At 38.9% G+C, this 11,762-nt stretch overlaps 1 protein-coding gene across 1 annotated transcript in view; it reads right to left on the bottom strand.

The window, feature by feature from the left end:
* Positions 1-11,762, bottom strand: part of TMCO1 (transmembrane and coiled-coil domains 1) — a 75,091-nt gene that overhangs the window by 33,345 nt on the left and 29,984 nt on the right. The window contains exon 6 of the mRNA XM_007937743.2: positions 6,963-7,107. Within this exon, the coding sequence (XP_007935934.1) occupies positions 6,963-7,107 (145 nt within the window). The remainder of the gene's footprint in view (positions 1-6,962; positions 7,108-11,762) is intronic.

The following is an 11,762-nucleotide window of genomic DNA, read 5'->3' as shown; positions in this document are numbered from 1 at the left end:
AAAAAAAAAAGGGTGGGTACCAGGTTTGCTGGTCTGGTAAGAGCCTGGTGGAACCACTGAGACTATGGCCCCAAGCTGCCCTTCAGGTCTGGAACTGAACCCACAGCTGTGGCTTCAGCCAAACAAAAGACAGGCATATGAGTTGAATATGTACCTGAGGTAGATACACTCCTTGGAGAGAACAATCATGGGAGAAAGAAGTGCTGTTTATGCACAGGGAGACAGCTCAGGGGGCAGGATTGCATGGAGGGATGGACACAGGAAGAGGTAACTATCGGGAGGAAGCAGAAGGAGAGCTGTTGCATTGGGGTAAATTGTTGTCAATGTCATGAGACAAAGTGTATGTCAACTGCTACATGGAAAATGAATTTTCTCTGTAAACTTTCACCCAAATCACAATTAAAAAAAAAAAAATATCCTAGCCAACAGAATCCAACAACATATCAAAAAACTAAAACACCCTGACCAAGTGGAATTCATACCAGGTATGCAAGGATAGCTCAAAATCAGAAAAACAATCTATGTAATCCACCACATAAACAAAACAAAAGAACCACATGATTATACCAATTGATGCAGAAAAGGCATTTGATAAAATTCAACACACATTCCTGTTCAGAACTCTCAGCAAAATAGGGATTTTGATTTTTGATTTCCTCAAAAATAAAAGGCATATATGCAAAGCCAATGGCCAACATCATTATTAATAGAGAAAGACTCAAGGCATTCCCTTTACAAATGGGAACCATACAGGGATGCCCTCTAGCACCACTTCTATTCAACATTGTATTGGAAATCCTGGCCAAAGCAATGAGGCAAGAAAGAGAAATAAAAGGCATAAAAATTAGCAAAGAGGAAGTAAAACCATCTCTATTTGCGAACGACATGATCCTGTACATAGAAAACCCAAGAGTCTCAACAGAAAACTATTAGAACTAACAGAGAGGTTTAGCAAAGTGGCCAGATACAAGGTCAACATACAAAAATCAGTTGGATTCCTGTATACCAACAAAGAGACCTCTGATAAAGAAATAAAGAAAATAATACCATTTACAATAGCTACTGAAAAGATAAAATACTTAGGAATAAACCTTACCAGAGACACAAAAGACCCATACAAAGAAAACTGTAAAACACTACTACAAGAGACAAAAAGGGCACTACATAAATGAAACAACCTGCCTTGTTCATGGATAGGTAGATGGAATATTGTGAAAATGTCAATACTACCTAAAGCAATCTACACGTTTAATGCAACCCCGATCTGGATACCAACAAAATTTTTTAAGGACATGGAAAAACCAATTACTAGTTTCATATGGAAAGGAAAGAGACCTCAGATAAGCAAAGAACTTCTAAAGAAGAACAAAATGGGAAATCTCACACTCCCAGATCTTAATACCTACTATACAGCCACAGTAGTCAAAACAGCATGGTATTGGTACAATGATAGAAAGATAGACCAATGGAACAGAATCAAAAGTCCAGAAATAGATCCATCTACCTATGGACAGCTGATCTTTGACAAAGGTCCAAAACCCATTAAATGGGGAAGAGACAGCCTCTTCAACAAATGGTGCTGGCAAAACTGGATATCCACGTGCAGAAAAATGAAACAAGACCCATACCTCACCCCATTACACAAAAACAAACTCAAACAAAGACTTAATGTAAAACCCAAAACTATAAAATTCATCAAAGATAAAATAGGGGCACATCTAGGAGCCCCAATTTACAGCATAAATAGACTATCAATCATAATCCAGAATACACAGGAGGTAGAAGATAAGCTAAATGACTGGGGCCTTTTAAAAATTAAATTCTTTTGTGCATCAAAAGACTTCATCAAAAGGGTAAAAAGGGAACCTACAGATTGGGAGAAAATATTTGCCTATGACATATCTGACAAAGGATTTATCTCCAAAATCTATAGAAAACCTCAACACCTCAACACCAAAAGACAAACAACAAAATTCAAAAATGGGCAAAAGACTTGAACAGACACTTCACTAAAGATGATATGCTGGCAGCCAACAAACACATGAGGAATTGCTCACGATCTTTAGTCATTAGAGAGATGCAAATCAAACGACGACTAGATATCATCTCACCCCAGCAATAATAGCAAAATTCAACAGGACAGAAAACAACAAATGCTGGCGAGGTTACGGAGAGATTGGAACTCTTGTGCACTGCTGGTGGGATTGTAAAATGGTACAACCATTGTGGCAAACGGTATGACATTTCCTTAAAAAACTAAAAATAGCAATACGATTTGACCCAGCAATTCCATTACTAGGAATATATCCTGAAGAGGTGAGAGGCAGTGCACAAACTGACATGTGCACACCTATATTCATCGCAGCACAATTCACTATAGCAAAGAGATGGAAACAACCTAAATGCCCATCAATGGATGAATGGATAACCAAATTATGGTACATTCACACAATGGAATACTATGCCACATTAAAGAACAATAAAGGATACGTGAATCATCTCACAATGTGAATGAGCCTGGAGGACATTACACTCAGTGGAATTAGTCAGTTGCAGAAGGACAAATACTGTATGAGCCCATTACTGTAAAAAGACAAAGAAGGGTTTGCTTGAAAAAGAGAACTCACTTTGTAGATTACTGGGGTGGGGAGGGAAGGGAAGGGATTAATTTTGGGCTAGTTGGGGGCCACACGCTGTCGTAGGTAAGGGGAGGAATGGTATAGAAAGAGGCTGTGACCACCATGATAACATTAGGAAAAGGGAGGATACCAAATTGTGCACATAAGATACAGACGACAGATGCTAATACCAACCAATATATTCACAATACTGCATTATCATTAACACCAAACAGCAAGCTACAGATAAACACATAAACATCTGAGAAGATCAGATGGGGGTCAGTGAACCAAGGATAGATTCAGCAGAGGCCAATCTTGCACAGATATCAGTGATAAAAATACCTGCAATCCTTACAGAAACAATAGAAGACAGACATAGAGCAATCCCTCACAGACAGCCAGATACTGTGGGAGAGAGATCCAATGGATCTACTGACTCAGGACCATAGTACTGGGAGACAGCAGACTCAATTGGCACAATAAAATACATAAAAGTCTTGTTCTACATCCTACATTGGTGAGTAGCAATTGGGGTCTTAAAAGCTTTCAAGCAGTCATCTAAGATGCAACTAATGGTCTCCTATCATCAGAAGTGAAGAAGAGTGCAAAAAAACAAGGGCATTTGGTAGCAATCAGCCCTAGGATATGATGGCCCTCAAGACCAGAAGAACTAGATGAGGCCCAGCTACTAATGCTAACCACTCAGAAAGGATCAAATCTAGAGATCTTGGATAGAAAGGGAGGAAAACCATGGAACAAAATCCAAAAACTCAATAATGACCAGAATTACTGGTCGGATGGAGTCTGGTGAGACCCCCAATACTATGGTCCTGGGATACATTCTAGGCCTGGAATAAAGCTCACTACCAAGGGCTGGCTCTCAGCCCAATAGTAAACAAGCTGTACATGCAGACCACTCAACCCAGGGTGATGCACCCACATACTCTATGGAAATTCATCCCTTAGAGCAATTGACCACAGGGCACCAGAGGGGCAACATTTGCACGGAGGAAATGCAGGACACACAGGAGTGTGTAACTATGAGGGGCACAGTGGGGGGGGGAGAGTGTTACTGGGCAGGGAGGGGAGGAGACTGGGTTAGGGTTGGGGATGGTCAATGGGGAGTGAAACTAAATGTACACGTAATGTTGAATGTAAAACAAATTCTGCTCTGTAAACTTGCACCTAAAGCACAATAAATAAATAAATAAATGGGGGGCGGAGAAATGACCATGGTAAGTCACTATCAAATATAAGTCATTAATCAAAATATAACTGTTCTTTGTTGCATAAAGTGAAATGTATATATCACTATGTTTTTTGAACATTTCCATCCAAGCTACAATTTTTAAATTTCCAACTTAAACAATCAAATTAAAGAGCAACATTCTACAGGAATCACTGAACCTCTGTTAAACCAACAAAGAGATCTATGTTGTCACTGTCTTGCTTTTCACTTTTGGATAAGCCAACATTTTCAAAATGTTTATCAATGACATACACCTCAGCTACACCAGCATACAATTTCCTGTTGGACATATCAACTCACTTGTTCCACAAACACTTCAGCGCATCTAGTCAATCTACTCTTCTCTCTTTTTTTCCCAACTTGTGAATGAAACTATCCTCCATTTAGTCACTAAAGCCAGAATCCTATAAGTCATCTTAGTTTCTGGCTTCTTCACATTAAATCAATCACTAAGTTCTCTGGTTTTACCTTCGATATATTTCTCAATTTTGTCCTCTTTTCTTCATCCCTCTTATCACTATTGTAGTTTAGAACATAATGATTTTTTTGCCTAGACTACTGTAACAGTCTCCTAATAGACGTTTCTGCATCCAGTCATGCCTGCTATGTCCATCCTTTATGTCCCTGCCATAAACGTCAGAAAATGATTCTAGGAAGCCTTGAAATTTAGTTGCATTTAATAGGCCATAGAGGGAGATGGGAGGCATTCCAGACAGAAGAATAGCATAAACAAAAGTATATCTGGGTGAGTATAATATGGAAACTATTAGGTAAGTCAGAATGGCTGGAGTGCTGTTTGTGAGGATGTGATGGGAGATAAGGTGGCAAAAGTATTATACAGTAAGAGCTTAAAGCTCTTTGTAAGCTTCAAACTATAATTCCATTTCCTGCTGATTCTCACATGCTGAGCCAACCAAAAATCTGTTGCCACAGATAGTATTCAGAAGGAGGTGATGTGGGGAAGACAATTCTGAAAGAAATACTTATATAACAAATATTGAAAGAATCATGTTAATATTCACTGCATGTGGCAATCTCCCCATTGCAATCTTGCTGAATGGCAGTATTTCAGAAACCAAACTCACTGCCATTGAGTCAGATTCTACTCATCACAGGGTTTGGGTTTCTGAGGCAGTATCATTATGAAAGTAGATTGTCTAATCTTCCTTCAGAATATTGCTACATATGTAATTGTATTTGCTGTAAGAATGTCCCTTTATACATATCAAGCTCAAATGGCATAACATACTACACAAAAATAATGGTCTACCCATGAGACTATGGTCCCTAGCTGCCCTTCAGATCTGGCACTGAAATCAATCCCCTGTGGTTTCCAGCCAAATAAAAAACTGGCATATGGGCTGAACATTTACATCAGGTAGATACACTCCTTGGAGAGATCAATCATGGGAGAACATAAGGGTAGTGTATGCACAGGGAGACCTCTGGAGGGCAGGAGTGCACAGAAGGGAAAGACATGGGGAAGAGGTAACTATGGGGAAGCAGTGGGAAGAGAGCTGTTACACTGTGGGAAATTGCAGTCAATGTCATGAGACAAAATGTGTATGAACAACTGTATGGAAAAAGAATTTTCTCTGTAAACTTTCACTCAAATCACAGTAAAATTTTAAACAAAAAAACAATGGCCTACATCCTAATCTGGTGAGTAGCAAATGAGGTCTTGAAAGCTTGCAAGCAGACAAATGGTCTTCCTTCATCCAGAGCAAAGAAGAATGAATAAAACCAAAGACACAAAGAAATAATTAGTACAAGGGACTTGGGGACCATGCAAACCTCAGCCCACATGACCATGAGACCAGAAGAACTAGATGGTGGCTGGCTATCACTGTCAACCACTCAGAAAGGGATCAGTGCAGGAAATCCTGGATAGAGTAGGAGAACAAAGTGGAACAAAACTCAAAGTCATAAAAAAAAGACCAGGCTTCCTGGTCTGATAGAGACTGGTGAAACCCCCAAGACTCCTCTAGTCAACCTTCAGACCTGGAATTGAACTCACTCCTGTGACTGCCAGCCAAACAACTGACAGGTGTAGAAAGTGACCAGGTAGGCACACTCCTCAGAACTTTCAACCATGGGAAATCAGAAGGGCAGTATTTGCACAGGGACATAACTCAGAGGGCAGGAATGCATAGGAAAGAAGGATAAAAGGAGAAGGTAACCACAGGGAGGATATGGGAAAGAAAGGAAAAAGAAAAAAAAAAAATCTATCATGATTTCTAGCTTCATTTCTACTACTCAGGCCATATTTTCCAACCACCAATGCTTCTCTGTTTCCAACTTGTGCATTCCAATCACTAGTGATTGTCAATACATCTTGATTGCATGTTTGGGTCAATTACAGACTACATAATTTGGCAAAAATCTTCAATTTCTTCATCTTTGGCTTTAGTGGTTGATGAGTAAATCTGAATAATAACAGAGTATAACCAGTCTTCCTTGTAGGCATATGGTATTATCCTATCACTGATAGCATTGTACTGCAAGATAGATCTGGAAATGTTCTTTTTGATGATGAACATCATTCTCCATTTTTCTTCAATTTTCATTCCCTGCATAGTAGGCCAAATGATTCAAACTGGCCAGAACCAGTCCATTTCAGCTCACTAATGCCTAGGATATCAGTCTTTACATGTTCCATTTCATTTTTGACAGGATGCATACTTCATACATTCCAATTATTAATGGATGTCTGCAGCTGTTTCTTCTCATTATAAACCATCAGCAAATGAAGATCCCAAAAGCTATATTCCATCCACATCATTAAGGCCACCTCTACTTTGGTTTATAGCTTTAGACAGTTGTAATGAAGAAGGAATCTGAGAGCTCTGAGAATGAGATGTGGAAATCACGTTTGGTTTTATCACAATTTTCCATCCCCAAGGATCAGTTATGTAGACCTTTATACATTTTCAACAGTTTTGGGATGATATACCGGAATTCTAAAACAAGCAACTGAAAGATCTCAGTAGAAGCAGGTAAATGCTTCTACCTGTATTATAGAAGTAAAAGCTAATTGAGGGTATGAGAGCAGGGAAGAACATACACAGCCAATGGTGCACGTGGCCTCTTACCTGTCGAATCGACATGGTACAGAGAATATACAGAAAGATGAAGGAACAGTCTGTGGTATCATCCCCCAGCAGGTTTCGATGAGACAGTCCTTGGATGTAGGAAAGGGGAGTGAAGGGGAGCTTTGCCACCACTCTCCCATCAAATCTAAAAAGGAAAAAATAAATCACTGTTATTTTTTGGAAGACAGACAAGCTTCTGGTTTTCAGAGAAGAATTTGGGACTGAAATAGAAAAGCCTCTTGATCTCTGGGGGGAAAATTATAAAAAAAAAAAAAATAAGGTACTATGCTAATGAGAGATCTAAAGTAAAAGAATGTAAGGAAATGCCTAGACTATTCCCATAAATCTTTTTCTAAACTAGTCATTCTCATTTTCCTTTGATACCAGGAACCTTTACACTCTGAAAAATTATTGAGGACCCTAATTAAAGAGCTTTTGCATATGTAAGTGAATCTATATTTACCATATTAGAAATTAAAAGAAATAATAAAATATTAATTAGTTCATTTTTTAAAAGTTAGAAGAGAGGTGTGGTTTTGCACTTATGTAAATCTCTTTAATGTTTTGCTTAATAAAAACAACTGCATTTTCACAGCTGCTTCAGCATTCAGTCTTTAGAGTATCACACATCACAAAGCCTCTGGGAAACTCCACTGTACACTCATGACAGAATGAAAGTAAAAAGACAAGTAATATCTTATAATTATTGTGAAAATAGTTTTGACCTCAAAGACCTTCAGAAAGGGTCTCAGAGACCATCAGGGATTCCCAGAATATACTTTGAGAATTGCTCTTCTAAACCATGATACCAGTAAGACACTAACTTCTGTCCAAGCCCCAAAGATTCCTAATACACACATTAAACAGGATAAGTATTTCTGAATAGGAATGTATGGAAGATGTAGTGGTGAGGAAAAAAAGCACATTATTAAACACTATGATCTAATTTTTTAAAAAACAGAAAAGTTAAGAAAAAAGCTAGAAAAAAATATGCATCAGTGTTTATGTTGAGATGCTGGGGATGTGAGCTTTTTTTTTCTGCACTTTCCTATGAATTAGTTGTAAGAGCTTTGGTGGTGTAGTGGCTAAGGCATTTGACAGCTAACCAGAAGGCTGGCAGTTCAAACCCACCAGCCACTTGGAGGAAGGAAGATTAGACAATCCACTTCCATAGGAGGGGTCACCATGAGTCAGATCCGACTCAAAAGCAGTGAGTTGAATTAGTTGTATCATCAGACAATAATGAAAATTATAAAGTTAATTTAATTAAGGGCAGAGACATATATTTAACTATAATACTAGACATATGACAGCATCAAAATCAAAACAATGAGATATCATCTCACCCCAGTACTAATAGCAAACTTCAACAAGACAGAAAATAACAAATGCTGGCAAGGATGTGGAGAGACTGGGACTCTCATACACTGCTGGTGGGACTGTCAAATGATATAACCACTATGGAAAGCAGCACAGCGATTCCTTAGAAAGTTGGAATTAGAAATATCATTTGATCCAGCTAATCCCCTTACTAGGTATATATCCTAAAGAAGTGAGAACTGGGACAAGAATAGATACATGCACACCCATGTTCATCACAGCTCTATTCATAATAGCAAAGAGATGAAAACAACCTCAGTGCCCATCAAGAGAAGAATGGATAACCAAACTATGGAACATACACACAATGGAATATTATGCAATACTAAACAATAATGTAGAATCTGTGAAACACCCCATAATGTGGATGAACTTGGAGGACATTATGCTGAGTGAAATAAGTAAATCACAGAAGGGCAAATATTGTATTAGTTCACTGTAGTAAAAAGTCAAGGAAAGGTTTATATAGGGAAGGAAACTTTTTTTGTTGGTTACCAGGGATGGGAGGAGAGGGGAGAGAACATTGCTAGACAGGTAGAGACAAGTATTGATTTGGGTGAAGGGAAGGGCAATGTACCAAAAGTGAATGATCAACATGGTGGCAGTAAGGAAGAAGAAGACATAGAGAGGTACATGGGAAGCACAGACAACAAAGATGAACCCTTTTGCATGTACAGTACTGCACTGTCAGTGATGGCAAGCATTGATCTACAGGTAAATAGATGGGTGGTCAGACTGAACGATCAGGTATGTCTAGGCAGGGGCGAGGGTGCTCATGACCATGTATAGAGTTGGCAGATAATGTTTCTACAAAGCTTTTTATCTGTGCTGTAAGAATGTCCAGGTGTATAGTAGAACTGACAAGGGACAAGGCTGTGGTGGCTTCCTGGCTATAGCCAGCTATTCTGACGAAGTAAGCAGTTGGACCTGTGGGCTCAGGAGTATGGCTGCAGGGGATATCAAGCTCCACTGGCATAACATACTACACAAAAATATACTACATAAAAACTATACTGTTCTACATCCTACTTTGTGAGTAGCAACTGGTGTCTTAAAAGCTTACAAGCAGCCATCTAGATGCAACAGTGGGTCTCTCCTCGTGCAGAGCAAAGAAGAATGAAGAAAACCAAAGACACATTGAAACTTAGTCCAAGGGACTAGCAGACCACATGATCCTCAGTCTTCTTCTGGTCTAGATGAACTAGATGGTGCCCAGCTAGCACCATCAACCACTTGGAGAGGGACTGGTGCAAGAGATCCTGGATAGAGTGGGAGAACAATGTGTAAGAAAACTCAAAATCATAAAAAAAAAAAAGACCAGGTCTGAAGACCAGATTTGCTGGTGTTATAGTGCCTGGTGAGACCCCTGAGCTATGGTCTCAAGTTACCCCTCAGGTCTAAACTGAACTCACTCTGGTGGCTTCCAGCCAAACAAAAGATAGACCTAAGGGGTGAACAGTTACATCAGGAAGATACACTCCTTGAAGCAATCAATCATGGAAGAATAGAAGGGCAGTAAGTAAGTAGTAATTCTTCCAGGGAGAAAATCATGTAATTTTATCGTTGTGTTGTTGTTTTGTGCCATCGAGTCATCTCTGACTCATAGCAACCTATGTACAACCAAACGACACACTGCCCAGTCCTGTGCCAGCCTCACAATCGACTATATCTGAGCCCATCACTGTAGCCACTGTGTCAATCCATCTTGTTGAGAGCCTTCCCCTTTTTTGTAAACCCTCTACCAAGCACCACATCCTTTTCCAGAGAATGGTCCCTTCTGACAACATGATTTAATTTGATATGAAACTAAATTTACATAAAATTTAATATTCATAAAAAGTATTAAATAAAACACCAATATTTTCTGATCATATCCTACATATAACTCACTGCTGTCAAGTCAACTCAACTCATAGCTACCCCTCCTTGGATTTCCAAGGCAGTATCTCTACAGAAGTAAATTGCCCAGTCTTCTTCTGAGGAGTGGCTGGTGGGTTTGAACCACCAGCCTTCTGGTTAGCTGTCAAATGCATTAGGCACTACACCACTAGATAGTACATATAACTTATCTGTCTGTAGAGCTAACTGTAAGATGAAGAGAGAGTCAAAGATGTTTCTCCTTCCTTATATACACACCCAACAAATTATCTTATATAACCCTTTTATTCCTTGTTATTTTCAACTAGTAATTACAACCAAAAAGAAAACCTCTTATGTCCTGTAAGTTATTCAGATATGTGAAACCAAATATCTACAACATATGAATCCTTAAACCAGCAACAAATAAAAAAAAACTTCTTAGAATTCTTACTTTTAATAAATTAATATTTTCCAGGGGACTAGCAGATTCTACATAGATAACCATATCCTTAGATAAATAATTTTTTCTTATCCTTTCCCTATGCCCCCCTTCCCTCTCAACGTTTTTCCTTCTTTCCCTTTAATCCCCACAGCTGAGGGAGTTAGTGCCTACCTAATAAAGAAAAGAGCTGGGGAGAGAAGAAGGAAGAAAAAATGAGAAAGATGGCTTACTACAGCTAAACTATTTAAATGCTGTTAGCTACACTTATTCTCTGTAATTACAGAGGGCAGAACCATGACTAATGAGTAGAGGTACGGGAAGACATATTTTGACCCAGGAAAAGGAATTACTTTCAAACCCTAACAGCTATTCAATAAAAGTATGAGTGATGTCAGAAACCACCAAGCTCCTCATTGTTGGGAATAACTGGACAGAGAATGGAAAATTATTTGCTAGGCTTATTATTGGGAGCTCTGGTAGCGTAGTGCCTAAGGCACTTGACTGCTAACCAGAAGGCTGGCGGTTCAAACCCACCAGCCACTCCTTGGAAGGAAGATGAGGCAATCTACTTCCGTAGTGATACTGCCTCAGAGACCCAAGGAAGGGTTGCTATGAGTCGGGTCGGACTCGACGGCATATAACAACAACAACAACAGGCTTATTATTAAAGGACTTTCTGTATACTGGGTAAAAACCTATATGTTAAATGACTTTTAATCTTTTCCAATTCTAAGATCTTATTATTTCAGCTTTGTAGAAATGATCCAGGAAGAAAAGCAAAAGAGAAACAAATAGCTACAGGCAGTACCCATTTGCTTCTCTGGAAACCTGAGAGCTCAAAGTCCTTCCCTTCTTAGCCAAACTGTAGGCTTCTTTTCCTAAAGCATCTGCCAGCTGCCAATGAATTTTAAGACTAAAAGGAATTTTACAGATTGTATATTCCAATCCACATCAAACAGATTATCAAAGCGGAAACTCAGAGAAATTACATTAAAGAATATTCAATATAATCAAAATGTGTATTAGACTTCTAATTTCATATGCCAGCTTATAAAATTAGAGACACAGCCTTTAACTAGTAGTGCTGACAACCTAAGACACATCATAATTAAAAAAAA

This window comes from Orycteropus afer, unplaced genomic scaffold, assembly GCF_000298275.1.
Source record: "Orycteropus afer afer isolate SDZICR_OR568_19922 unplaced genomic scaffold, OryAfe1.0 scaffold00044, whole genome shotgun sequence".
In the NCBI taxonomy this organism is placed as follows: Eukaryota; Metazoa; Chordata; class Mammalia; order Tubulidentata; family Orycteropodidae; genus Orycteropus; species Orycteropus afer.
Note: the sequence above shows the minus strand (reverse complement) of the source record. Positions and strands in the feature narration are given on the sequence as shown.